This window comes from Daphnia pulicaria, chromosome 6 (genome assembly GCF_021234035.1).
Source record: "Daphnia pulicaria isolate SC F1-1A chromosome 6, SC_F0-13Bv2, whole genome shotgun sequence".
Lineage (NCBI taxonomy): Eukaryota > Metazoa > Arthropoda > Branchiopoda > Diplostraca > Daphniidae > Daphnia > Daphnia pulicaria.
The window spans coordinates 1122901-1150047 of record NC_060918.1 but is presented as its reverse complement, the minus strand read 5'-3'; the positions used below and the strand labels follow the sequence as shown (position 1 = coordinate 1150047).

Here is a 27147-nt window from a genome sequence, read left to right as displayed (position 1 = left end):
ACAAACGCAGTAAGGAAGAAGAAGAAGAAGGTGGGTCGGTTGGGGCGGAAAGGTGGAAGAAGAAGAAGAAGAAGTAAAAAAGAATTACATTTTTTGGTTGGGCTCATTTCTGGATCTCTCAGCTTTTTATTTTTTTAATTTTCTTTGAAATAATCAAATTGCGCCGGTTGGTAATTTCAATCAAAGAAATTTGAACGAACGAACGATAGACTCACCGAGAAATTTTCGTAATTCAAGTCATCTGGTTGATAATCCAAAAGTAGGCACACAGACACACTTGCAAGTTTGTTGTTGTATCTCACACGCACTTAATCCGTGACATTTAAAATAATTCAATCAAACAAATTGGTTTTTCGAAAATGAAATTGGCGCACTCGGTATAAAAACACTTTGGTTGGGAAAAAAAAGGAAAATTTCTGGTGTTTGATGTCAAAACATTTGAAAATCCTTTTATTCGTCGTAATTGGCGTTGGCCGAAATTATTGTTGTGGGGGGGATTTGTATACCTCCGGTCCGCACCAGAGGATCGCGACGTTAGAACCGTCCGTCAGACAGGTGTCGAAGATACTGAGCCTGGCCGTTGCTTCTTCTTCCTCCACCAGCCCCAGCTCGGAAAAATAAAAATAAGAAAAAAAAGCGGGCGAAACGTACTACTAGATACTAGAGGAGGTCCTACTACCTACCCACCCAGTAGAGCTAAGGAAGGCGCAGAATAGAAGGAGACTCTGCAGCAGAGCCTGAACCAAAGCGGCTCGTTCCGTCAAAGGGAAACAACCGAAAATGGTTCGTTCGTTCGGGCTCCTCCTCCGCGCCAATCCGCCTCTTTTTTCTCAACCGCAGTACTACTACTACTACACTACATCGTCCAATACAAATCCGCAGCTACCGGTCTTTTTTTCTTCTTCTTGGCACAGACACTCGACTCGACTGTAAATGAGGGTAACTCTACACACGACAGGATCCCGAAGGAGACCCAGAAGTTGTACGGTTCGACCTTAATCGGACAAGTCCAGACCGTCCGACGGACCGCAATTCTTTTTTCATATCCGTCCCGAGTTTTATTTGTGTGTAACACAAAAGAATCCGGGAAACAAACACAACATTTTTGCGCCATCACCATTTTTTGACAAAATTCATTTTGGGAAAATTTTTTTTTATTTTTTAGATTTTTAGATTCACAAAATAGGGGAACCCGAAAAATTGAGGGCAATGTGATTATATATGTGTGTGTGTATAGTGACCGAAATGAGCGACCCTGTCACCACATCGCGTTGACCTCCATATCAGAACGATGTGACGGCTGGCATCCACCGCCGGATCGCATCTGGTAGACGATCGGATTAAGGGGGAAAGAGGATGGATCCTCTGTGAGATATTAATAATAATAAGGTTTATGTCTATCCTCCTTTTTTGAGACCTGTGAAAATTAATCCAACATTGGAGGAAATTTTATTTATTGTAGTCGGAGCAGCAACAACCAACTACAGTAAATATATCTAATACATGACGTCCGTAGAAATGTGTAATAACAGATGCGAGCCGTATACACACACACTTTTCGACGAGAAAATCATAAAAATGTGTACGTGGAGAATCGGGGTCACCCTGAAATACGCGCGCGCGTGAAAGAATAAAAAAGATCGGGCGGATTTTCTTCTTCTTCTTCTTCCCTCAAAGTGTGTCACGCTGTATTACATGATGATGCTCCTCTTTCTTCTTCTTCTCCGAGAGAGAGAGAAAATGTCACTGGGTTCGTTCTGGTGCTGCTGGTTCATTCCGAATTGAAATCATTTTGACCAGCGTCCGATATTTGGAGCTAGAGAGAGAAACAATTGTTCAATTTATTTTTAATCCGGTTCCCGTTATTATTATTTTTGCATATCCAATGAGCTAGTCATCTTCGCAAACTACTTAGCTAAAGCTATTACGAAGGACGGGTTTATTTTTAATTTTATCAAAATATGCAGGAAAAGAAGAATTTTACTGATGTCCTTGTTTTATTTGGGATTCGACATAATCTTGGACTATTCCCGATTCTTGTTTTTTTCTTTTCTTTTTTAGCTTCGATGAATGTCGATAGACAGGACCGGTATATTATTCTGGCTGTTGTACACAATCGTTAGGAAATCATTTTTCGGGGTTATTGCGATTTTCCCAAATTTTGTCATTTGACGTTGCGCAATTTTTTTGTTACGTTTGTTTCCAACCATTTGAATAATTGCCATCGCTGATTTCTTACAAAACACACTCGGTGTCTAAGAAATAAAACAACAATTTTTTGTAGTATTGTCGATCCCGCACAATCGGGATCTCCCACCTTATTTTTTCGGTGTGTGTGTGCGGTTTGGTTGGTTCTCCTTTTTTTTCTTAAAGGAGTCAAACACCATAAGAACGGGTGTGTGTGTGTATATATACACATATAAAAAAGGGGGGAACGGGAAAACAGGCCAGTGACCTACATTTCGGTTTGTGTGTTGGCTGCTGCTGCTGCTGCTGTTCCTTTACTATATAGACGGGGCGAGAATGAGTGCACGCCGGCAACGGTTTATTTTTTTATTTTTTCGCTGATGTGTATACACACATAGACGCAAGAAACAACACACACTGTATAGTCTTGAAAATGATTCGCCCAGTGGTGTGATGATGGTTACCAGTTTTTCTTGTACACCTCATTCTATAATTTTTGAGGTTTTGGATAACTCGTTTTTTTTTGTTGTTTTCTTTCCTGTCTTGTTCTTCTTTGTAAACCAATTTATTCTTAATTGGTTCATCCCAATTCGATACAAACATTTTCGAGAATTTAATTTTTAAAATTCAATTGAAAAAATTTTGATTATTCAAATTTTAACTAAACTTTAGGGGGATTTCAACTTGTTCGTAAAATTTGCGTAATAAACAATTTTTAGTGTATTTCAATTTTTGGAAAAGAAGGTTGGCGATTGGGAGCATGACGGTTCTGGCATTGACGTCACCGATCATCTTGTTTTTTCTCGGTGAGATGGTTACGATAATGTAAGAATAAGTAGATCCCCTATAATAGTTTTTTTTTTTCTTTTCTAGGGCGCCCGATAGCCATCGTCTTATATAACTAAACCAAAAAGTTCCTAGATTAACGGCCAACCTAGTATCATATCGTAAAAACAAAAAGAAACGGCACCGCTGCGTATATAGTCTGTATAATAGTCACGCTACAACCTTGAGACGCATCTCCCCCCCCATTTTGAAATAGAAGAAATATGGCGCTATACACAATAGTACTAGATTAATAACAATTTCCTACAGCTATGTTGATTGAGTTCTGTAGCCTACTGTGGGCTATGTTACACACCTCAACAAGTGTGTCCCCGAAGCGGTTATTAGGCCTACTGCCTTCCTTTTACATTCCACGGATTAAAACCTCAATTCTTTTTTCTATTCCAAAGAAAAAAAAGGACCCAGCAGAGATCTGAATGGAATAATAAGCCAAACAACGGGATTATTGTTACGATTATTGTTCCATTCTCCGTGAATAATTTCCTCTGTATAAACTCTGAATATAGCAACTGGGTAGGTACCGCCGGGTACATCAACATTTTATCAGAGCGGTGAACGCGTTCATCACGATCTGAGAGCCACAGCTTGTAAGACGGAAGGAGAAGAAGGCGAATTCTTTGATAGAGTCTCGACGAAACAATAAAAATCTTTTGCTTGAGCAAGTTCCTTTTTTTGTTTCGCCTATTTTGATGGATTTCAATCAAAGTGGGTTAGTCTCTTTTGTCTCCCTTGTATCGCTTGTCATCGCTATCTTCTTCTTCTTCTTCTCTCTAAATGGAATGGGAGAGACAAAGTCAATTTTTGAGGACGGACCGGCTTGTGCATAATACCAGGATCAAATTATTTATTCGGCCAATCGGAAAGTAAAGAAATAAGCCGAGAGATAAAATGTGGTCCATCCTCTTTTTTTCGCTCATTTCCCCCCCCCCCCCCATGTTTTATGTTTCATTTACCTTTTTGTTTATTCCACGTTTCTACTTTTTGTTTGATTTGCGGTCGACTCTTTGGCTGGATGGACATGGCGTCGATTGAATTTATTCGTAACTCGTCGGATGAAACAAACATTTTCTGCGAGCTCTCGTCTTACCCGGCCAGTCTAGCATTCTAGTTCACTTTTTCAAAAAAGAAAAGAAAAAATACGATGCTCTACTTCACTTTTTTTTTTTCGTTTCGTGTTTCGTCCTCCCCAATTTTTTTTTTTACCTGGTTTGTTTTTCTTTTCGTGAGCACGCGCGCGCCATCGTGTGTGTAATACATTCGTGCGTAATAGTTGTTGGTATCTGCCATGTTTCTCCGTCGTTTCTCCGTGACCATCTGGCGCCGGTTACGTCTTTTTTTTTTTTCATTTGGGAAGAAAACAAAAATTACTACGACGACAAAGAAGAAACACTTTTTTTTCTTTTTCTTTTCTTTTTCATTAAAAATTTGAGCTAGTCATCTGAAGCGCCAGGTGGTGCCTGATACAAACTCATTACAGTGTACACTCCAAAGTGTTGCGGTTGGTAGTAGGTACCACACGGAAACGCATTAAAAAGAAAGAAATCAAACCGCAGAACCGCCGCCGCCCAGAAATGAACAAATTCAAACGAGATCTATTTTTGCGGGCAAACGCTTACTCCCACGCCATCTATGAGTCAAGGTGAAAACTTGTTAAAATCAACATTAGATGGCGTTGATCTGGGAATCGATTTTTGACTTTTTCGATTCCGATTAAAGCCAATCGATATCTCGAAACGGGAATGGAAGCCCTTGGGACGTAACCAATCAGGTTGGCCGCTTTTGGCCAGTGCGTAACACTTCCTCGACGGAAAGCCGGTTTTTTTTTTCTTGTTGTGCGGCCATGTTACAACAAGTTGTTGCGGCATGAGTAGCACGAAAAATTCGGGATAGACTTTTCAAGGAACGCCATCTACATTTGTTTCCTTGAAATTCGTCATTAGCATCGAATACTTGGAATCTCGCCCTGCTGAGTTTAGACAAAAAGGAAAAAAAAGGCTCAGACGAATTCTTGAAAGGAAAAGAAAAACCAGTTGCTACATGAAGTGTGGAGGACGTTTTTTTTACGTATGTCCCGAAAGATCTTTCCAACACGTCATCAATTTAAATAAAACTTCAAGCCGACACACCGTTGCGGCCGTGAATGAATAATACTTGATTCGTAATTTCATTTAAAATAAAACGAAAATTGCATTCAACTTTAATTTCGCCTTAATATACTATTTGTGTATTCACTCACGAATATCAAATTCTTATATTTAACGGACGTATTACCAATAGTGGAACACGATCCGTTGATATCATTTCCATTTTTCCTTGAGAAAAAATTAAAAAAACAAAATGACCATCTTAGTTGTTCCTTTCTCTGCTAGGAGCGCTGCAATCAATCCCCAGCGGCTTCCCAAAAAATTGAAATTCGACTCTACACGGGCACAGGTTGTTTGGTCTCCCCCCCCTCTCCACCCGTTGTTTCTCCCCCCCCCCCCTCCCCTCCTCCAAACCGCCCTGAAGCACAGTTAGACAGGTAGGGCAGGGCTTCTCAATAGCTTGCCTCTCTCTCTCTCTTCCCCAAGCTCAGACAACATTCCACCATTTGTAAGAAGCCAGGTGTGTGTGCCGAACCTGCCGAAGTTTGTGTTTTCTGTGTGTGGTGTTACGTTTGTGCCTTTTGCAAAAGTGCTACTGCCGAGTTTGCCTCGTGTCGAATTAAATCTGCTCAATATTTTCGTGTGTGTGAATTCAATTGCATCGGATACTAGTGTATCAACTGAATTGTTTCAAGTGTTCTTCGAAAGGTAATAAGATTCTATTCGTGTGTGTGTGTGGCGAGTGTGTGTTTCTCACTGACGTAGTAGAGAGAGAAAGACGCCATTGATTCCCCCCCGGTGGTGTTTTGCTTCTTCCTTTTGAGCTCTGCTGGCTCATCTCTCGCGTTCAAGTCGCCCTTGTTTCATTCTCAAATAATTTATAAAAGTTTAAAAAATAAATTTTCCATTTGATTCGATTGCCAACGAGAAAAGAAAACAAGTCGGACAAGAAAATTTCGCCTCCCGTTTTCATTTTGTGAACGAAAAAAAAAGGTCTCCTTGGGAACAAAATTGTTTAGAAAAGTGCAAGTTCGTAATCGAACAACAACAAAAAAAAACTAAACTGGGAAACTGCGATGTCGACCTTCTACCAATGTGCGTTGCGGGGCATACTGAGAAAATGATAAAACAAAAAAAGACAAGATAAGTTTAGAAAAATGATTGTCGGGAATAGAAGGAGAGTCCTTGAAGTTAAATTGCGAAATTTTATTTTCCCGTTTTGTGTATTTTCCACAAGATGCGAAACGAACTGTAACGGTGTCGAAGGCATGACTTGAAAAAAGAGAAAGAAAAGACGGGATGTCATCAAGAATTTATCCAGGCCAGCTGGGTCGACCGGCCGAGACGGTTACAGGCTTCTAAACAGCTCGATAGATATTTTATTTTTTGGCCAACCAGTTGTCGTAGTTTTACTTGTTTTTGTGTGTGTTAAAAGTGAGAAGAAGAAACCTCCCTCCACTTTTCTATTGGACCAACTAAAAAGAGATATTTGTGGTTATTAGTTTCACAGATCACGACATTAGATATCATCAGGCCATTTTTAACAAAACAAATTTTGTTGTTATCCCCCAACTTGTTTACTGGGGCTTTTCCCCCCACTGACTCATTTCGATGTAATCAGTTGAGAGTCTCCTTATCTAACCCAGAAAATCAACTAATTATCAAAACTTTTCTCAGTTGGAAACTGTCAAAAAATTTGTTGTTAACTAATTTCTCTCTCTGGTTGTTTTATTGCAGGCTGGTGGTGTCTGGTTTTTCTGTGACTTGGACGTGCCGCGTTATTTAAAAATTCGCCAATTGTTTTGGTCCGGCTGCTGTAACGACTATCAATTTCTTCTCTTATCGGACCAGAGAGAGACACCACCGTGTCATGCGGCTGGCGTCGATAATGCCGAACGTCCGTTGTTGTTGTTGTTCCGCCGCCTGCGCGGATGTGGTTTGTTGTCGAATCCCGCCCAACCGGGTCGTGGTTTGAATGCTGCAATAATCTAACGCCCGCCCGCTCGTCACTAGTGTGAGCTGTGTGTGTGTGTGTGTTGTTTTCGCTGGTCCCATCAGTTCATCAGCGTTGCAACTAGAGCAAACATTGCTCGTTTCGTGTGTGCTCCTGGCCGATTTTCGTGAGTGTGTGTGTGTCGGGAGTGGTGGGGTTGGCCCAACTGTGGACGGTCTTTTCTCAATGGAAACGTTGAGTGCCAAGATGAAGAAAACTTCGCTGATGCCTCGCTGGTGGAAGAAGCGATTCACGGCCGTCATCACCGAATCGGATCCTTCGTTCAAAGTTGTCTATTTAGGCAACGTCCTCACCGGATGGGCTAAAGGTAAACACAAACACACAAATGGATTTTATTTGTATTCATTTTTCTGTGCGCGCTCTGGGTCCGTTCGTGTGTCTATTTTTCTTTCTCTAGTACCCCCTTAGGTGTAGTTTGGCTGTCTGGCTACGCCCTTAAGGAGTTAGTCTATAACGTAACGGTGAAGAACCCACACGAGTGTCGTCCTTGACGGTTTTCGCCAAATAATGTTTTCCTTGGTGCTTCTGTCTGGTGCAGAAATAATGGCGCACTTCATAATAATCCCCCCACCACCACCCGCTCCAGTTTTTCACATAATCTATCGGGAACAAGCAGCGGGATATTGTTAGCTCACGACCAGCACATTCGGAACCTGTCGATGAATAAAGATGGCAGCGATTCAATTTTTTCTCCACAACGTCTTGTGTGCCTGCCAAACAATTCGAACGATTCTTTTTCTTTCACGAACGAGTGTGGGGGAACTTGGATTCAATTCAATGGACGGATCGATTGCCCAATCCCGGCCACCGTGTGGTCACGAGTATAGTACACCTGCGAGGGGGAAATTTCAAAAGGTGTTTTTTTTTTTTATTTTTTCGCATTGACGTCGTAAATAACCGAAAAAGGGAATGGCAGACGAAAGAAAATAATTTTTACATTTGGGAAAATTTTCATGTCGACGCATATAATGTCCAATGGGCGTGTGTGTTTTTCGATTCTCCGGAATTCTCTCACATTTTATTGATGACGTTCGTTTTTTAATTTTCGCCCGGAATTATTTTTGAAAGTTATTTTTATAATCGACAGGGGCAACCGGATGGGAAATGATGATGATGATGATGTCTTGTTTCATCCTCGTTGGGGTATCCGCCCATCATCATCACCACCAGGTTTGTGTGCGAGTCCAACGTAGGCGTTAACACACACACAAACAAAATCCAGAAATGTCCATTATTATTTTTATTTGGCGGATGGGGGGGGGGGGGGCTATTGGGTTCTGCGGGCAATACTAGTCGGAAGAATACTGTTGTGTGGCCGAGTTCTCGATGGCAGCAGCTAAAACCACCAACGACACGTAACGGGAGGTTTTTCCCGTCCGTCTTATTATTGACGAGCACCAAAAACTCCCCGGCAACAACGACTGATATTACGGTTGTTGTTGTTGTTGTTGTGCTAGAGACGTGAAGCTCTATCTCATTAACCCACAAAGAAAGCTAACTGTTTTTGATATCGATTATTTTACACAAACATTGTTTTTTGTCTGGTGTCTTGTCGATGTTTGGCTTGTAGGTGAAGGATGCCTCGATAAACCGTTGGCAACTTTATGGAAGAACTATTGCCAGAGTAGCCGGCCCGATGTGTCCATGAGACTCTCCGTTTGCAGCTCTGGTCTTCAGGTAAAAAAACCTTTACGACTCTTGTACGTGCCAAAAAAGTCCAATGTTTCTCCTTTCTTCTTCTTCTTCTTCTCCCACTTGGAAATGATTACAGTCTTGTAAAAATGTACGAATATAAAAGTTGTTTAGTAGAGGCGTGAGCCAATGCCAAGTCACAGAGAGACTTTCACTTTGAATGAGCAAGGGGGGGAAACACGGTGGAGAGCTCAGTCACCTTGTGACTTTTGGGATGCTGATTGGGGTCAGCCAATTCCCGAATTGTTTTTTTCTTCCCCCCTTTTTAAACCTTTTTATTTTGATATTTATTAGGCAACAACGTCTGAGCATGGGCTGACGGAATATTGGTCTCACCGCGTGACGTGGTGCTCGGCTCCGCCTTCCTACCCGCGCATCTTTGCCTGGGTCTACCGTCATGAAGGACGCCGTCTCAAAGTAAAGACAAACTTCATCAAATTATCTGGTTTTTGGTTGTTGTTGTTTTTCAGACTCTTACGACAATTATTAACGTTTGACGCTATTTTGTTTGTGTTTGTTATCGCAGCAAGAGTTGCGGTGTCACGCTGTGCTGTGCACGACGGGTCGACAAGCTCGACAGCTGACGGCCCGGCTGGAGCAGCGACTCCGCGAGGCTTTGCACGATTTCCGACGAGAGAAACTGTGCCGACAATCGGCCCGTCTTTCAGTGGCCGCCTGTCTCTACGATGACTATTCCAGCGCCATTCCAAAGCGAAAACTTTTACTAGCGCCCGGAATCAACAACTACAAGTACATATATACTTGACCTTAATTTCACCTTGTTGTTGTTGTTGTTGTTGTTGCTATAAAAGCCACTTTGTTTTTTATTTTGGACAGACCTCCGGTGGAACGGTGTAAATCTGCACCCAAATTAGGCTCGATCGAGGAATCGCCGGAATTGGAAGAAGTGGAAGAAAAGGATTGGCTCCGCGTTTTGGCCCTGCGCGGAACCCAATCGGCACCGACGCTCCAGCGCAACAACACAGTCATCCAATCCGTTTCGCCCACCCGCAGTTCGTTGGAAACGGTCAGAGAGGAGGAACGCTTTATCTCTACACCTTCCCTGCCCGCCAAGATGATGACAGAGTCCGATCCTTCGCCGGATGCCGTCTCACCCGACGGACTTTTGGTACGACATTTTGACCTTTAAGAAGTGGGCGGATTAAAAATGACGTTGGTTCTTTTTAAAAAATAGGATTTGGCGGAGGTAAAGGTGACTCTGATGCCCGATGGAGGCACTTCCTGTGTCGACGGAGGTCCTTCCAGTCCAGTCCAATCCAGTGAGTCATCATCGTCGTCTTCTTCTTGTCCCGTGGTCAAACCGATCCGGCTTCCCTTGCTGAGGCGAATGAGCGCCGAGGCCCGCAAGAAATTCGGATCGGCCGATTGCGTCATCGACAACGGCGGAAGACCTTCATCGCCTCCGCCCATTTTACCGCGTCGAGCCCGTCGCTCGCTCCCCTGCAGAGCCGCCAGCGTCAACGACTACGCGGCCGAGCTCCAACTGCAACAGAATCGGGCCCTCATCCGCCGGCAAAGTCAACCAGAATACGTCGGCGTTGCTCGGTAAGTTCCCAGTTGTCATCCGTCGTCGTTCAATCAACAACAACTCAAGTGTGTGAATTAAAAATAATTGTAGACGACCCACTTCCGAGTACATTGAATCGCGGGACGAGTACTTGTACGACGAGGAGGAGATCGACTTTCGATTGCGTCTCGATTCGGCGGTGGAGGAATTGTTGGAGAGCGACTCGTTCAGCGGATCGTCGCCTTGCTCATCGGCGGATCACAGCCCCAATTTGGCCGACAAGGGCCGCCTCAATCTGGTGCCCAGTCCCTGCGACGACGGTCAAGCCTTTCACATGCTGGCCAGCGAAGACCACGACAACGTCTCGGACGAGAGCGGCTACTCGGACGACAAGGACGTCATCTCTTCCTCGTCTTCCGCCTCGGATGCCAGCACCGTCAAAACGGTCAAAGGCGCTTACACCATGGCCGAGGAATTCACGCTCAATCTTTGAAACGGAGAAGAAGATGAAACAACATGTAGGGATTCCTCCGAATGTCTGTAACAGTTTTTAACTTTACTTTTTTTTATTTTTGAATTATTATATAATGTGTATATCTGCGCCGTCCAGGACTCGAGCAACTCTTTTTCTCCCCTTCTTCTTCGAACTTACGCGGCTTTTCAATTTTTCGCAAGCCCCTTCCAAACACATTTTTCCCGTTACGAAACGTTTTTTTTTTTCTTTTCACATGGTAACTCGTCATTTAGCGTTCAACACACCCATTTCTCTCCTTTTGTATTCAGCTCTCACTCTCACTGGACGACTGGCGACTTTTTTTTATCGAAATTTTTCTTTTTCTTTCTCAAAAGAAAAGGAAATAATTTAAATTGAAAATTAATATTTTGCTGGAAGACAATCATCATCCATCACGTGTGATTTTTTTTTTTTTATTGAAAATGTTGGAGAGCGAAAAAATTTGAATCTTTTTTTAAAAAAATCTTAAGAGATTTACGGCAGTAAATCGCATCGTCAATTCTCTCGAGTCTTTCCCATTTTAATGTTGTTGCTGTTTTGTACATTCCATTTTTTGTCCATAGGGTTTTTCTTCTCCTTCTTCTTCAAAATCTTGATTGCTGATGCTGCTGTATCATAAATAATACTCTTGTCCAGGATTTTCCCACGACTTTATAAATTTCCCTCACAGGTTCTACACACACACACATTTTTTCAATTCTTTTATTTTTCCTTTCAAAAAGATTATTTTTTGAAAGTGAATTTCATATCTGCAGTGCCCCGTCTTTCTCGATTCGTTTCCCGACAAGCCTTAAATTTGTTATTTCGGCAAACGTCTTTTTTTTTAAATTGCACTTGTCTCTGTATGTTCGATACATATTATAATTTAACGTTTTTCCCAAAAAACACAAAATATCCAAGTGACGCGAAAGAAAAAACAAATTTGAAGGGGAGAATACAATGGTGCGTATAAGGCACATTTAAAAACAAAATGTTTAATTATTTCACTTTTTTTCATTCGTTAAGGAATTTCATTGGCGTCAAGGAGAGAAGCATAGATCAAATAGTTATTTTCGGTGTACGCTTTCTCGTTCATGCGTGTGTGCTACTACTACTACTCCAATTGCGTGAGATTCTCGATTTCTCGTCGTCCTTTTCGGAGTGAAAGTTCGAGCTGGTGGCTAACTATTGTTCTCAGATCGTCGCCCCTTTACCAAAAACACACACACACACACACCTTATTCAATCCATGGGGTACCTTGTCGTGGGCTCGGTCGTCATGGTTCCCCTGGCGCGCGGCAGGGCAATGGTCGAGTCAAAGGAAAGTGGCTGGCCGCTTATGTCATAATCAAAAGAACCTTAGAACCGATTCGGTTTGGCTCTTTTCTGCTCGAGGAATGAGGCTATGGAATTTGATTTCGACATCAATTAGACTCTCGCCAATCTCTTTTCTTTTTGTATTTATGGTTATCATTCGCCAGAGCAATGGACTGTGGAGAAATTAAACAAACGACACGTTCAAAAACGTCCAAAACTCATCGGGTGCGATGGGCGAAAGTGGCCGATAGCCCCCAAACTATTTGGGGTCTGACATGGGTGACGTGCATGTGTGGTTATGTACCGGAAAACCCAATTTTAATTGAATCGTTTTTTGTTATTGTTGTTGGCGAATCTATGAATTAAGAGAAAAGAGAAGGTCGGGGAAACGCCTAGTTTCATTGTATTTTTTCGAGGTGCGTTCCTGTAGGTCAGCACACACACACACAGCACCGGTACGTGTACGGTTGTGTGTCCCTTTCTAAATTCTTCGTTCCATTTGCCATGTAGTTTCGCTACTCTTGTCAAGCTGCTGAGCATTTTAATAATCCTCTTAGCGGTGGCGGTGGCCACAACAAGCGCAACTGGATCATTTCCCCCAAAAATGGCAGTTTCAGTATAGAAAAAAAGCTCGTTTAACAATGTTAATGACGTGTAAGTTTTTATCTGGCTGGTAATATTCCCCGTGGTTATTTCATTTAATTCGTGCAATAACACGCGCTGAATTAAAAATCGACAAAGTCTTTCCACTTTCACAACAGCTTAATTTTTTTCTTTTTTCGGTGGAATAATTCATTGAATTCAAATTAAAAATTTTTGTACGATTTGATAAGGAAAAGTCTTTTTCTGGTAGGGAAAGGTGTCAGCGAATTTTCTGCCACCCGGTATCTTTTACTTTTGAAATTTCGATCTCGACAAATAAAAAAGAGAGAAACATTTATATTTTTGTTACGACTTTATAGCGTTGCGATGTTGTGTCAAGGCTTCAGTGGAAAGGTATTTTTATTGTCTATGATACTATTACTACTACCAGCATCTGTTTATAAAAATTCGGCTAGATTTGAATTACGCGATATGTAATTCAGTATGGCATGCACACACGTTCTAGTTACGACTTTTTTTGGTGAATCCAGGGCGCTTAGTAACTAATAAAAGAACGATTAACTTAAAGAAATATTGGTCTGAGCGTTCCAGAAACACGGAAAAAATCATTCACATCAGTTAGGAAATATATATATATAAGTCTGAGTTACATTTTCCAGACCAGTAACGACGTCATTTTCTTGCGGTGTTGAAACGGACCCGTTATAATAACTACCGTCCCATTCATCCCCCCCACTTAACTAATGTTAAGCGGCTCAAACTCATAAAAGTACAGCAAAGACAATTTCAGCTGTTGTGTGCCTCATCCGACATTCCTTTCTGATTGTTGTTCAATCCGGTTGAAATGTGTATACACTACGTAAGCTAATAAGCTGCTGGCAACAGCTGACACGTAACCTTGTTCTACGTAATTAGCTCATTATCAAGACGACAATCTGTAATCCACCGTGGGATTTCAGGAACGTCATGTGATACGGCGATTTTTCCGAGGGTCTACGGTGGTGTGACATGACAATCAACTTGTCACCTTGATCTTTTTCAATGAATTATTAACAAAACAAAAGGACGAAGAAAAAACTGTTTTAATTAGGTCCCACAGCATTGAGCAATTTCGTTGTTGTTGTTTGGCGTGATAGAATTTTTTCATGACGGGGAGATACAGTTAGCAAACGTGTACAGAGAGAGAGAGAGAGAGTCTCATATTATTTGGCTGTAAGGAAATAATATTCACGTGCAATGCTGTCGGTTGACCGCAAAACGAGGAAGGAAACTGGGTGCCATATAAACGCGATAGGACCGATAATGTTCATCATATACAACAACAGCAGCAGCCCAGCATTTCGAAATGTTCTTTGAGGTTAAATTTACTGTTCAAAATATTGATTGTAAAAATAAAAATGTTGTTTAACAATCCACGAACAATTGGGGTACGCCATTTTTCGATGGACAATCAACAACAACAACGATTTCTATTATATGAGCTGAAATAATTCCAATACAACAAAGAATTCTTTTAGAAGGTACAAAATTATACGCCCCGGATATTCGTGAAATAATTTAAAATAATAATAAAAAAATAAACAGATCGATTTGATCGTGAAACCCCGGCAGCACACGTATATACTTGTAGAATTATCCGATCCTTGATCTAAATATTGATGTTGCCCAGATGACAAATGCCCTTGTTCTCAGCAAAGTTTTTCCCGTCTCGCAATAAATGATGACTTGGCCAATCGTGCTTCGGCATAAAAGATGAGTGTACCTAAACAATCGTATAGGTAGCGGTCGAAAAATAAAGAATACATTAACGAGCTACTTTTTTGTGTGGTTCAATCTCATGTGATGCGCGTTAGCGTTAAAAAAGGTGGGATATTTCCTAATCAACTGGGTTATACAGTCTGCAATATCGTCAAACATGTGTGTTCACGTTTGAGAGCAATATTATACATGCTCGACTCGTTCTGGAAAACCACGAGGAACGAAAGTAATTCTCTCCATCGGACTAAAATTTTCATATATGACTCACCCCGTCGGGGGTAGCAGCTAGAATTGTGTCGAAATACACATGTACCGGTGTACCGATTCATTACAAGCTAGGTATAACTCTGGTTAATCTCAAATCGAAAAAAGTAGGCCATTTCATCTGCTGTTTTTGAAGGTTTGAAATATTATAATTTAGATCTTTTCACTAACGGTTAATATTTTGTGTTAAGCGAATTTTATTATGTGGGTCAGTTGATGGTTGACCAAAATGATACGCACCGGCGGTTTCCTTCACGAAGCGCACCGGCTGCAGCAGTACATAGTCGAAAATAGACCTTCCAGTGTACACGCATTATTATCTCGAGTGAGCGATTGCCTATCAGCGGGAACTATGCGGTGCTGTACTTGTGTCTAGTTAATAATAAAAAAAAAAAGCAACAGAAAACCGCAGCAATTTATTTCCCGTCGTTTGTGAACGTCATTTGAAATGTACAGGTCAAAACACGGACTGTCTAATGACCTACATCATATAGGATACTCTTGTGTAGATGAGAACGGTGATAATATTCTACGCCAAAACGCGCTGTGTCTATTTATAATTCCCAAACGAATTGGAGCAGATTCTTAAAATAAGAAAATAGTTTGAACCAAACAGCTGAGAGAGATAAGAAAGCTGCCTGAATCTTTTTGGGAAAATAAATAAGGTACATGCCCTTTATTTTTTCTAGTTCGTATCGTTCATCGCAACACGTTTGAGGATTACTATAGAGCTAAACTTGTAAAGCTTCCCTTTCCTGAATCTCTGACGTCTAAAATAACAACAAGTCAAAAGTTCTACACAAGGTCGAGCTCACCTGAACGTAGGTATCAAATTTCCCTCACAAAATATAAAAATGAAACGAGTTTTTGTGTTTAAAAAATTCTGAAATATATAACAAGTGTGTGTGTGACCTTCTTTTGTTTGTAGATTGCATATACAGCAGTGCACACGTTGCAAAGGGGACATAGCCTTTTTTTTACTCTCTCGAGAGTAGATATATAACTATATGCATTAGACGCCAGCGGCGCGGTCAAAATTATTCGGTTGCATTGCGTGGCAACGTCCTTCATCGTGACCGGCAACACAAGCAGTGAATGTGCAGAATGGAATATCCTATTTTTTTGTGTTTTCATTTTTATCTGGAATGCCTTTCTATATCTTTCTAATTTATTCAACCGATGAAACTTAACTAATCGGAGAGAGGGTGCTCAAACGTTTTCACTGTTTTAGATATTTCTCATGACATCATCCAAATAACTGGCACGAATGTGTATTCAAATTTTGTCTTCGAAAGAGGTACTATATGATAATCGTTCAATTATCAATTGGTTATTGGGAGATAACAGTCTGTCTAGCAGCTGTCAATCAAATAACCAAGTGTCTTCAATCAATATAGTTTGGTGTGTTGAAATGGATAAGATATTGTTGAATACAAAAATAAAAACTTATCAAAAGAGACAGAGTGACACTGTGTGAAAAATGTTCGTCCTTGATTTTGTCACGAATTGTCGAGACGTTTTTCTCTTTCCACTTGTAAAAGAAATTTGAATCTCTGAGCCTTGGTTCCTGAATTTTTTATGATTCAAGTTTCGGGATTGGAAATCAGCTGTTTGCTCACTTCCGGCATCCATCTGTCATCTAAACAGTATGGCATAATAAATTATAATAGTCGATGCATAAATAGGGCTGGTTGAAATTGATTGAGCTCTTCGTATTTATTTCGGAATAAATTGCGTAGAAAGTTCAATACATTCACGATAGCATGATGCTGGATTAGCATTCTTTATAATACGCATATCAAGCAAAGTGCTGTAGCACATTTCCGTGTCAGAAGATTGGAGAGAATCTGTGCATTGCTGAAACCTGTGAACTCGTCGTTGCTTCCGGCAAGGGCAAATATATTTAGCTCAAATTTCTTCGTACCAGGAATTTATACATTGCTCAGAGTAAAAGTTCTCGATCAATCTATTTCGGTGTTGTCTGTTGTGCAATTAAATTATCCTAACGTGAATTTGGGTTTTTAATTTTTAGTTGCCCCCAAGTTAATCGATATCTAAATTCGATCAGCTGTCTGTCAAGTCTAAATTCCAAACTTGTTTACAGTGACACAGGCTCTGACAGTGCTTTGCTAACACAGAGAATCTCATTCGGTTTTCATTAAACGCCCATCGTTCCATTGTTGCGGTCGTCTTTAAAAGTTACTCATCTAGCGGAACAATGACCGAAGCGTTGAAACCAGTTTTCAGGTATTGCGTTATATTTCTTACGTAATGTTGTATGGTACTATTTTCTAAAGTTAATAAACATGTACTGTTTATTGTTATTGCAGCTATATTGATAGCAACAAAGGCAAGTTCATAAAGAATTTGGATGAAGCAGTTGCCATCAAGTCTGTTTCAGCATGGTAAAGTTGTTTTCATATCAAAGAAATTTAAATACAACTTTATGCTAAAATGTTGTCTGATTGAAGGCCAGAAACTCGCCCTGAAATCTTCAAGATGGTCAAGTGGGTTGCAGCCAAACTTGAACTACTTGGAGCTACAACAGAACTAAAAGATGTTGGCAAACAGGTACAAGGATGAAATAAATTTCAAAGAAAATAAATTAATCTGAGACCGTTTTTGATTTAAACACAAGAAAATGCATGATGGAAGTATCTTAGACCTACCCCCTGTTCTTTTCGGCAAACTTGGGAATGATCCCAGCAAGAAAACTGTAATGGTTTACGGGCATCTCGATGTTCAGCCAGCTCTCAAGGTTGTTTTTTAAATGCTGCTTTTGATTAATTTGTCATGCATAATTGACATAGTGATAATGCTGTACAGGAAGATGGATGGGACACAGATCCATTTGTTTTGACTGAAGTAGATGGTAAACTTTATGGTCGAGGATCCACTGATGACAAAGGCCCAGTACTTGGTTGGATTCATGCCATTGAAGCTTTCCAACAAACAGGACAAGATCTGCCCGTCAACCTTAAGGTGAGATTTCTTCAACTCATTAGCACTTTATTCATTCATCATAACTGACAGTGGTTTTTTTTTCTCATTTTCCCATAGTTTTGTTTTGAAGGCATGGAAGAATCGGGAAGTGAAGGTCTCGAAGAGCTATTGCAAAAAGAAAAAGACGCATTTATGAGTGGCGTAGATTTCGTTTGCATTTCCGACAATTACTGGCTCGGTAAAAACAAGCCGTGCTTAACCTACGGTCTGCGTGGGCTATGCTATTTTGAAATCGAAGTTGCTTGCGCTGATAAAGATCTGCACAGTGGCGTTTTCGGTGGCTCCGTGTAAGTGATTTTTGCTAATCATTCGCCTTTAGTTTGGATACATAATCAAATATATGCTAACTAGGCATGAAGCTATGGCGGATTTGATCTACATGATGAACACACTGGTGAACAACAGGGGACAGATCTTAGTTCCTGGAATCATGGCTGATGTAGCTCCTGTCACCGATGAAGAATTGGCAACTTATGCCACGATTGATTTCGATCTTGAACACTACAAGAAAGATATTGGGTGCAACCACTTGCTACACAAAACTGACAAGGTATTGAAACTCAAATATTGTTTTAAAAATAGCTATCTTAAATTGCTGATTATTTTCATTTTAGTCCAAAACTCTGATGCACCGATGGCGCTTCCCGGCGCTCTCACTTCACGGAATTCAAGGGGCTTTTAGTGAACCAGGAGCTAAAACAGTTATTCCAAGGAAAGTTTCTGGCAAATTTTCTATTCGTATCGTTCCCAATCAAACACCGGAGAAGGTAAACCAAGTGGTAAATGATTACCTTAATGAAATGTGGAAGTTGCGCGAGAGCCCCAATGACATGAAGGTGATTAACCACCACAGTGGTAAGCCATGGATGGCTGATCCCTTCCATCCTCACTATCTAGCTGGTCAGAAAGCTTTGGAAGAAGTGTATGGATGTAAACCTGATCTTACTCGCGAAGGTGGCTCTATTCCTATTACTCTAACCTTTCAGGTATGAAATTTATATTTCTGACATTGTTTTAATTTGTTATAAAAATCATAACTTTAATGTACTTAAAACATTTAGGAGGTTACGGGCAAGAGTGTGATGCTGCTGCCGATGGGGGCTGCTGACGATGGTGCCCATTCCCAAAACGAGAAGATTGATATTCGTAACTATATCGAAGGAACCAAATCATTGGCCGCATATCTCTACCATGTTGCGCATTGATACAAACACTGATTTATCATTTGCATCTCACCCTTCTTGCCTCGGGCAATTTTGAGCCATTTTCCATATTTTAATTGTTTGGTTTGTTATTCTATTCTGATAAAATTTTCCATGGAATTTGGTTTACACCCCTTGAATTGTGGTGTGGGTGATATTGCAGTGATATATCTGAATAAAATTTATAATAATCACTTCAAATGATATTGTCAATGAATTTTTTTTCATTAATGAAACAATTGGGAAAAATACCCATTTTGAAAATGCATATTTGAGTGGATTGCATAAAAAGTTACAATTGGCGCTTGATCGCGACTGATTATTGATAACTCGACTCTTCTCCGCTAGATGGTGCTCAATACATATTTAGTGAAGTAGTCGACTCCACAGGCGAATTTCAATTTCAATCGTCTGAAACAGTGGAACTCTGTACAAGACAGCCGGAAATAATCTGTGCTTATAGCAATCGGCATTTTTCTATAACTGTTGTGCAACCACCTTTTAGAAGTTTAAATCAGGCAGGCTTCTTTAATTTCGTCTTTTATTAACCTTCAAAAACCTTCGAAATGGCATTCAACTTTGGAACCCCCTCTACTGGGCAAAGTACTGGTTTTGCTTTCGGTGCTCAATCCCAGCAACAAACAGCCCCAGGTAAACATAGATGATTGATTAGAGTAGTTTGATTTTGACAGTTGTTGTTTTTAAGTAAAAAGAGCGTAAAAAGAGCTTTAATAGTCTGTCATACATGTCAAATCATCTTATTGGTTCATGTGGTTTAAAGTCAGAATACTTTACGTTAAGTAAGTCTTTTTCGGAATGTTGAACTAACAATTAAACCAATGCACCATGCTTTTTCTTTTGTAATTACAGCTTTCGGGGCACCTGCTGCAGCTGCTCCAGCCTTTGGACAACCTGCACAAAGTAGCTTTAGTTTTGGCCAAACTACCGCAGCACAACCACCAGCTACTGGTGGTCTCTTTGGAGCAGCAAAATCAGCTCTTTCTTTTGGAACAGGATCGACTTTTGGAGCACCCACAACATCTGCTGCTGCTGCCCCAGCTTTCGGCCAAACTGCAACACCAAGCTTTGGATTTGGTACAGCTGCAGGAGCAACTCCATCGTTTGGTTTAGGTCAGCCAGCCTCTGCAGCCCCAGCCCCAACATTTGGTGCCACATCTACAGCAGCTCCTAGCTTTGGTTTTGGACAGAGTACTGCAGCTCCCGCATTTGGAGCTCAGCAACCATCCACCACTCCTTCATTCTCATTTAGCCAACAGCCAACACCGGCTTCAGCCGCACCATCACCATTTGGATTGGGTTCGACCACAGCTTCAACGCCAGCGTTTGGCCAAACATCGACTCAGCCAGCATTTGGACAGACAGCCGCTCAGCCAGCATTTGGACAAACATCAACTCCAGCCTTTGGACAAACAACTCCCGCAACTCAGAGTGGTCTCACTTTTGGTCAAACAACTGCACCAGCGTCAACAGGCTTGAATTTTGGTCAACCCGCGGCTAACGCACCGGTAGGAGGAGGTCTTAGCTTTACTCAAACAGCCGCACCGGCTTCAACGGGCCTCAATTTTGGTCAACCCGCTTCAACGCCCTCGACTGGAGGCTTTGGTTTTGGCCAGCCGACTGCAACATCTACGGCCGGAAGTTTCGGGGCTCCAAGCAGCGGAGGTTTGACTTTTGCTCAGCCAGCAGCAGCCCCTGCCACGGGAGGCTTTGGTTTCGGTCAGACTGCTGCAGCACCAGCTAGTGGAGGTTTGAATTTTGGTCAACCGGCTGCGGCTGCGACTACAACGGCCGCTGCAACTCCTTTTGCTTTTAATCAGCCAGCAACAACCGCTGCACCGACTTCAGCACCTCCAGCCTATAGTTTCACCACTCCGGCAGCCACAGGAGGACTTAGTTTTGGTCAGCCAGCTACTTCTGCTGCTCCAGCTGCTGGCGGTTTTTCTTTAGGATCAACTGGAACTTCGACTTTGCCAGGATTTAGCCAACCAAGCGGAGCAACACTTTCTTTTGGAACCACTAGTACAGCAGCACCTACTTTACCTTCGTTCGGTGCCACAACTACCACCAGCGCTGCTCCATCGGCTTTTTCGCTTACTCAACCGACCACTTCGGCTCAAGCACCAACATTTCCTGCTCAGCAACCGACAACTACTACTGCGACTCAACCAGCTCCAACCCTCAATTTTGGATCAACCGCTGCTGCTCCTTCAACAGGTAAACATCACAGTTTTATTTATCTTGTCCTTTTACCAATTTTTATGGAATTTTTGGTTTTTCTAGGCTTTTCATTTGGAGCCCCAACTTCAACAGCCGATGCATCCAAGGCTGCTCCGACTCTCGCTGCCGCAACTACAGCACCGACCACTACAGCTGTTTCTGCTGCACCGTCGTTTAGCTTTGGAACTTCTGCGCCTGCATCCACTGCTGCAACGGCCCCAGTTGCGACTTCGTCGATTGTTACCTCGTAAGATCTTAGAAAACCCTTCGTATTTAGAATTGGTAATCAATCATTATTATTATAACAGGACTTCTGCTACCCCGACAAGCACCACCAGCACTCCCGGAACTGCTTTGACCTTCCGTCAATTGGAGGAATCCATTAACAAATGGTCAGTTGACTTGGACGAACAGGAGAAAATATTTTTGAATCAAGCTACTTCGGTAGCCGCATGGGATCGACTTTTAGTCTCCAACGGAGAAAAGGTACCAATGAAAACAAGAATAAATAAGAAATTTTTCCTCATTGAAAGAGAAACTTCTTTTAGATTGTTGCGCTGAGCGATTCCGTCAACAGAGTTAAGAAAGATCAAGTGCGTTTGGAATCCGAATTGGATTTCGTTCGTGCCCAGCAGCGTGAACTTGAGGAGATGCTCATTCCCTTGGAAGAGAGTTTGCAACAAGAAGTCAACAACATGCCACACGACACTGAACGCGATCACACGTAACTTGATTTTTGCTTACAATAGCCTTTCCATTGTTTTCACGACAATATTCCTGGTAATGTTTCTTTAGATATCAGTTGGCCGAGAATATCGATTCACAAATGAGACGATTGGCTGACGATCTGAAGGAGATCATCGAGAGAATGAACGCAGCTAGTCGGCAACACGAAGCCACAGCTGATCCGGTAAATTCAAAACATGATATATTTTCCAGCTGTGTTTACGTTTTTACATGTTTTTTGTTTACTTCTCATTTTTCAACAGATTGCCAAAATAGCGCGAATTCTCAACGCTCACACCGACTCACTCCAATGGGCGGAATCAAGCTGCACAGCTCTCCAGCGCAAACTTGACGATGTGGGGCGTGGATTGGAACAGCAGCGAAGAGATCAAGACCGGAGTTATCGTTTTGCTTAAGTTGGCCAACCAGCATTCATGTTTCATACCCTCATTGATCACCGAAATTGCAAATTGATGCTACCATGTAATTTTTGTGAGCTTACAATACACTTTACTAAGTTTATTAGATTGCCAAATGATTTGCCTTTTTTAAATTAAAATCAGATTGGATTGATATAAATTTATAGAAACAATTGACATGAGACGCCGAAGGCCTTATGTTACGTCATTTCACAGACAACGCAAAGACAAAGAATGGCGGTAATTTCTGTACCTATCCTTGATTAGCGACAGGAGGCTGGGTGATCATTTGACTAAAGGTAGGCTATTTAGGGGCGTACTTTTCTCACATTCAATTCAGTGTGTGTTCAACGTTCAGAAGTATCACATTCCCAGTTTCTCTCCCTAAAGGTAAGTTTTTTAAATTAATATTGATTTAAAGTGTATTTGCTGGAATATTTTCTTACGTAAGAATTTGTATTGTTTTAGAAAAATGTCGGCAACTAAAGGCATGATGGTATTTGTACTGGTGCTGGCTGTCACTATGGCAGCAGACGCCAGCAGTAAGAAGACCAATTCAAGCAAAGTTCAGCCCGTTGGTTCGTTGGTGGCCAAAGCCAGTCTGTCTCCTGTGAACGCGACTGTTAATGGAACTGTCAATGCAAATGTCAACGCTACTGTCAACGCGACTGTCAACGCGACTGAATCGGTGAAATCTACAGAGAAGGTTCAAGTGACGAAGCGGAGTCTTGGCATCGACAAGAGCGAGGGCAAAAGGTAAAACGATTTTCTTTATTATTTCCCTTGAGTCGAGTGTGATACATTTTTATTTTGTGGGTTGTGTAGCCAATTGATGTCGGCTTGGTGGAGGATTCCAACAGCTTTGTGGAACTTTATCAGCCAGGTATTCATCGATCCTCTCGTAGCAGTATTGCGTCAAGTGTTGTCCATTTTCGGGATCGACACCGACCAAATGATGAACTTCCCAACGCAGATGCAATCACAAACGCCTATGGATTTCGTCTCCCAACTTATGCCTCAATTCACAACTCCCGTTAATCCTACGTTCGCGTAATTTGTCATTAATAATTGAAAATAATTCATCAGTGATTTTTATTCAGTGCAATCTGCAGTATATGTGTCTGGTCTTGTAAGTGTAAATTAATATACGACGATATTTTTTTACCCCAAGCACCCAGGTTTAATTCTGAATAATTGGTTGTCATCACGATCCACAATGCTACAAGTTTCGTGTGGTGTGTTTTCTGTGCTCAGTGAAATTATGTGGTTTCACCAGATCGCCCGTGTCACGTTGGGTTTACAAGTATCGGTTAAAATAGTGTGTGGGTCATATTTCCAAGTTAGTTGCTGTGTGCGTGAAAACTAGTAAGTGAAAACGACTGAACAAATGAAACTGGATGCTGTACAGTGAATCGTGAAATCCTAATTCGTCCAGCACCCACAAACCGACTACACGGAACGTGAATTCAGTCCGGAAATTGACCGAAAACCAAAATTGAAAGGTAAGACTGTTGAAATCGACCAATTCTTTTCACTCCGTGTCAAAATGATATTAAATAGCCATTTATTGTAACACCTAACATCATATGCATTATTATGAAAATATTTTGTTTACAAACGTAAAATTAAGACCGCAAACATTTTTTAAAGTATGCAGCAAGATTTCTTATCAAATCCTAAAGCAGCAGCAGCTGCAATTTTAAATATTTTTGACACATTCTTCCCATTCAAAGCTGAGCACTCGGCGAAATGAGCAACTCCGATAGTCTTTGCCAAACTTTGTCCTGTACTATAAGGAACCTGGAATAATTTAATAGGATTCTTGTTAAATTTTCTAAATATTTTAATTGCGGCAGATTTGAATGGCACTTACTAAAAAGCTTTCAAGCGTTTCACCTTCATGTCTCTTGTCTAATTTAGTACCTTGAATTGCAAACATGTAAAATTAAATTATGAAGTGTACGCCAAATAGTCAAAAAAGTTTATGATTACCAACGAGAATGATTGGGACGCCAGGGCTATGTTTGTGTAACTCTGGAATCCATTTTGTAGAGACGTGTTGAAAAGAATCGTGATCATCGATGGCGTAGCAAACTAAAAAGACGTCCGTCTGTGTAAACGATTCAATGGGTAAACCGAAATTAAAAGATAGTCATATCCGGATATGTGCGGTAATTAATTATCTTACATTAGGATAGGACAAAAGTCGTAGTCGGTCGAAGTCTTCCTGTCCCGCTGTATCCCAGATGGCCAATCTGTGTGTCACATCATTGATCACAATGGTGGAGAAGGCTATTTCCATTCTGTATAACGGTATAAAATAAGATTTTAAAGACTCTACAATCGTCAATACAAACAATACAAGACTAACACTGTCGGAACATATTTGGAGGGGAAACATTTTTTGGTGTAGACCGTGCACAGGCTAGTTTTCCCAACTGTTCCGCTACCGACTAACAAGACCTTGATTGGACGTTCAGACATCTTCATCCGCTTCAGACGAAATCCGTGCTGGGTGTCTTTACAAAAACTACACTCACCAAACCTTTTTCGACTGCGGCGGTTTGAGTTCGACTAAATTGTTAACTTTGTAAACTTGGTTTATATATTCCTTCCGCGTTAGGGAAAAAACCACAGAAATGTGCGCACAATAATGTCGATCCGCCCCAAACCTCAAGTGCGTCAAATGAGTCAGAACCATCGCTCCTTTTCCGTGTTTCGTTAATTATAAACGGGTTGTATTATTTTTGATCTTTTGATTGTTGATTTATTTCTAAAAATAATAATAATAATCTTGAATCTAATGTTGGTTTGGAGAGAAAGTGAAAAAAGAAAGAAATTGTTCTTTCGTGCGTCAACAACGGATGTTTCTCTTGTCCGATAGGGCGTAGTCATCCGTTGATGAGTTTGTTTTTCCACTTACGGTTTCGTTGGAAGACTATAGACCTTGTCCCCCCTCTATAGCTTCGTGGTTATGCACAAGGAATGCGATAGGGTTTGATCAAAATTGGCTCTTTTGGTTTTCAACTTTTGTCAAATTAATTTTTGTTTTGCCCCGAGCAAGCTGAGGGTGTAATATTTCATCAGAGCCGGGCATTCTATATCATTGCCGGTGTATAATAACACAAGTCCCGCCCACTTTTTCAACCTAGACGCTTGCTTCATCGCTTGGTCAGACATGAAAATGCTTTGGCCGTTTTGTCTTATCAAATAGTGCTTATCTGGACATTCTACAACTCTGACCGTCCTTTTGATGCATTCGTCTTTTAAAATTAACAGTTTTTAGCCAACTGACGACATTTTGAGGCGAGTTCCACTCGAATAGACGTTTCATAAAATTGAGTGTTTGGTGGGGGTGAATTTCCTAGTTGATTCCAGTGTGTGACTAACAACGACTAAGATCGAGATTAAAAAGTGTAGATTCCCCTGTGGTTACTGGTTCCGTCTCTTCAACACTTCCACCGGAATCTCGTGCACATTGTGGATGTAACGTGATAAACTGGTAAAACCATTAGGTTCCGGTTTTACGGTTGAAGCTCTCTCTCTCACAGTTTTTGGCGAAAATGATTCGAGATCGACCGTTGAAGATAACAGTGGTCGGCGACGGCACAGTGGGAAAAACGTGTGTGCTGATTGTGTACACCAAGAACGTTTTTCCTGTCACATACGTGCCAACTGTGTAAGTTTATATACATTCTTGTAGAACAAAATTAATTTATAATAGTTGCCGGCCTGTCCAGCCATATAAAGGTGATGTCAAAAGTATAATCTTTTGCCAGATAAGAAGGGCAGTGATGTCACGTTGAATTTGATGTGGTTAAAGGTTTATTTTTTTATTAAATACGGTTTTATTTGTTATCACGGTTATTATTTGTTTAGATTTGATAACTTTTCCGATACAATTGAAGTGGACGGACACGCGTACAATGTTTCGCTCTGGGACACTGCCGGGCAGGAAGACTACGAAAGGCTGCGCATTCTCTCCTATCCTAATGTATTTTTAACCAACACTAAATATCTATCAAATTGATAATAATGACGCTAATCTTTGAGAAGACCGACGTTTTCCTACTTTGCTACGCTGTCAACAATCGGACTTCATTCAATAACGTCACATCGAAATGGATTCCCGAATTGAAGCACCACTGTCCTAATGCGCCCATCGTTCTCGTCGGTATAACAATTTGAAAATAATAATCGCGTTTAAATAATTAATAATTATTATACTGGACTGTTTTGTAGGAGCAAAAGTTGATACCCGGAAAGAGGGATCTACAGATGAGGATTGCGTATGAAATCGAGCATTTCTTATTGAAATTTTACATTTCTGTACATGTTTAGATTATTGCTTTCGCAGGTGTCTTATGCCGAGGCTGCCAAACTGAGCAAGAAAGTTGGTCCTTTTATCGAGTGCTCTGCAAAGACTGGCGAGAATTTGAGACTAGTCTTTCAAGAGGCTGTTCGGACAGCTATAAACAAACCAAAGACCAAACCTAGAAATTGCAACCTCCTCTGAAAGTCTAAGAAACGCAAGAAATATGATTGGAACCAGTTCACGCAAATTCGGTTGTGTGCTAACATTTCCATTAAAATAGATAAATATATTTTATTTCAATGATGATCCAAATTCACTTGAAAATCTCCGGTTCAATTTTGCCGTGTACAATTGTTTTTGTTCAATTCTGGCTTCTGATACAAGTTTAAATCAGTTTGCATGTTAAAAAAATGATGTTTTTGAAAAGTAACAGACGTCGACAATCAAGTCACAATATT

General features: G+C 41.1%; 6 protein-coding genes and 1 long non-coding RNA gene across 9 annotated transcripts in view; 5 read left to right on the top strand and 2 right to left on the bottom strand.

Moving 5' to 3' along the window:
• The window catches only part of LOC124343657 (F-box-like/WD repeat-containing protein TBL1XR1), a 393640-nt gene that overhangs the window by 98442 nt on the left and 268051 nt on the right, over positions 1 to 27147 (top strand). The gene's annotated exons all lie outside the window — the stretch shown is intronic.
• On the top strand, positions 5554 to 11836 carry LOC124343646. The gene is made up of 8 exons (XM_046797059.1): positions 5554 to 5825; positions 6855 to 7438; positions 8702 to 8808; positions 9118 to 9240; positions 9350 to 9573; positions 9661 to 9952; positions 10019 to 10389; positions 10463 to 11836. Exons 2-8 carry the CDS (start codon positions 7297 to 7299, stop codon positions 10842 to 10844), a joined length of 1641 nt encoding a protein of 546 aa, XP_046653015.1. The 5' UTR covers positions 5554 to 5825; positions 6855 to 7296; the 3' UTR covers positions 10845 to 11836.
• Positions 14400 to 15701, bottom strand: LOC124343946. Its single transcript, XR_006919469.1, has 2 exons — positions 15602 to 15701; positions 14400 to 14526 (listed from the first exon to the last, which is right to left on the bottom strand). It is a non-coding gene; the product is annotated as an uncharacterized LOC124343946 (long non-coding RNA).
• Positions 16856 to 19192, top strand: LOC124343665 (cytosolic non-specific dipeptidase-like). Its single transcript, XM_046797081.1, has 9 exons — positions 16856 to 17033; positions 17117 to 17191; positions 17258 to 17357; positions 17425 to 17544; positions 17613 to 17768; positions 17847 to 18076; positions 18141 to 18339; positions 18404 to 18775; positions 18851 to 19192. Exons 1-9 carry the CDS (start codon positions 17005 to 17007, stop codon positions 18992 to 18994), a joined length of 1425 nt encoding a protein of 474 aa, XP_046653037.1. The 5' UTR covers positions 16856 to 17004; the 3' UTR covers positions 18995 to 19192.
• Positions 19373 to 23544, top strand: LOC124343610 (nuclear pore glycoprotein p62-like). Of its 2 annotated transcripts, none has more exons than XM_046797003.1 (9): positions 19373 to 19642; positions 19862 to 21226; positions 21293 to 21476; positions 21538 to 21715; positions 21778 to 21953; positions 22025 to 22139; positions 22219 to 22764; positions 22843 to 23130; positions 23200 to 23544. In XM_046797003.1, exons 1-7 carry the CDS (start codon positions 19558 to 19560, stop codon positions 22369 to 22371), a joined length of 2256 nt encoding a protein of 751 aa, XP_046652959.1. In that variant the 5' UTR covers positions 19373 to 19557; the 3' UTR covers positions 22372 to 22764; positions 22843 to 23130; positions 23200 to 23544. The 2 variants fall into 2 exon arrangements, with proteins under 2 accessions (XP_046652959.1, XP_046652958.1); XM_046797002.1 differs by having other exon boundaries at positions 22219 to 22768.
• LOC124343791 (rho-related protein racG-like) lies at positions 23317 to 24951 on the bottom strand. The gene is made up of 5 exons (XM_046797275.1): positions 24746 to 24951; positions 24563 to 24677; positions 24367 to 24484; positions 24248 to 24297; positions 23317 to 24174 (listed from the first exon to the last, which is right to left on the bottom strand). Exons 1-5 carry the CDS (start codon positions 24862 to 24864, stop codon positions 24019 to 24021), a joined length of 558 nt encoding a protein of 185 aa, XP_046653231.1. The 5' UTR covers positions 24865 to 24951; the 3' UTR covers positions 23317 to 24018.
• LOC124343792 (ras-like GTP-binding protein RhoL) lies at positions 25611 to 26995 on the top strand. Its single transcript, XM_046797276.1, has 5 exons — positions 25611 to 26053; positions 26254 to 26368; positions 26431 to 26548; positions 26617 to 26663; positions 26732 to 26995. The coding sequence occupies exons 1-5, from the start codon at positions 25938 to 25940 to the stop codon at positions 26888 to 26890; spliced, it is 555 nt and encodes a 184-aa protein (XP_046653232.1). The 5' UTR covers positions 25611 to 25937; the 3' UTR covers positions 26891 to 26995.

Excerpts from the sequence above, each read along its gene's own strand:
- LOC124343646 (XM_046797059.1), top strand. The coding sequence starts at position 7,297 with ATGGAAACGTTGAGTGCCAAGATGAAGAAAACTTCGCTGATGCCTCGC. Across the intron at positions 8,809-9,117 it reads TTTGCAGCTCTGGTCTTCAG|GCAACAACGTCTGAGCATGG; the intron begins GTAAAAAAACCT and ends GATATTTATTAG. Across the intron at positions 9,574-9,660 it reads CCCGGAATCAACAACTACAA|ACCTCCGGTGGAACGGTGTA; the intron begins GTACATATATAC and ends TATTTTGGACAG.
- LOC124343665 (XM_046797081.1), top strand. The coding sequence starts at position 17,005 with ATGACCGAAGCGTTGAAACCAGTTTTCAG. Across the intron at positions 17,034-17,116 it reads GCGTTGAAACCAGTTTTCAG|CTATATTGATAGCAACAAAG; the intron begins GTATTGCGTTAT and ends TTGTTATTGCAG. Across the intron at positions 17,358-17,424 it reads TAAAAGATGTTGGCAAACAG|AAAATGCATGATGGAAGTAT; the intron begins GTACAAGGATGA and ends TTTAAACACAAG.
- LOC124343610 (XM_046797003.1), top strand. The coding sequence starts at position 19,558 with ATGGCATTCAACTTTGGAACCCCCTCTACTGGGCAAAGTACTGGTTTT. Across the intron at positions 19,643-19,861 it reads CCAGCAACAAACAGCCCCAG|CTTTCGGGGCACCTGCTGCA; the intron begins GTAAACATAGAT and ends TTGTAATTACAG. Across the intron at positions 22,140-22,218 it reads ACGAAGCCACAGCTGATCCG|ATTGCCAAAATAGCGCGAAT; the intron begins GTAAATTCAAAA and ends ATTTTTCAACAG.
- LOC124343791 (XM_046797275.1), bottom strand. The coding sequence starts at position 24,864 with ATGAAGATGTCTGAACGTCCAATCAAGGTCTTGTTAGTCGGTAGCGGA. Across the intron at positions 24,678-24,745 it reads TCCAAATATGTTCCGACAGT|AATGGAAATAGCCTTCTCCA; the intron begins GTTAGTCTTGTA and ends ACCGTTATACAG. Across the intron at positions 24,485-24,562 it reads GACTTTTGTCCTATCCTAAT|ACGGACGTCTTTTTAGTTTG; the intron begins GTAAGATAATTA and ends TCGTTTACACAG.
- LOC124343792 (XM_046797276.1), top strand. The coding sequence starts at position 25,938 with ATGATTCGAGATCGACCGTTGAAGATAACAGTGGTCGGCGACGGCACA. Across the intron at positions 26,054-26,253 it reads GTCACATACGTGCCAACTGT|ATTTGATAACTTTTCCGATA; the intron begins GTAAGTTTATAT and ends TTATTTGTTTAG. Across the intron at positions 26,369-26,430 it reads GCATTCTCTCCTATCCTAAT|ACCGACGTTTTCCTACTTTG; the intron begins GTATTTTTAACC and ends ATCTTTGAGAAG.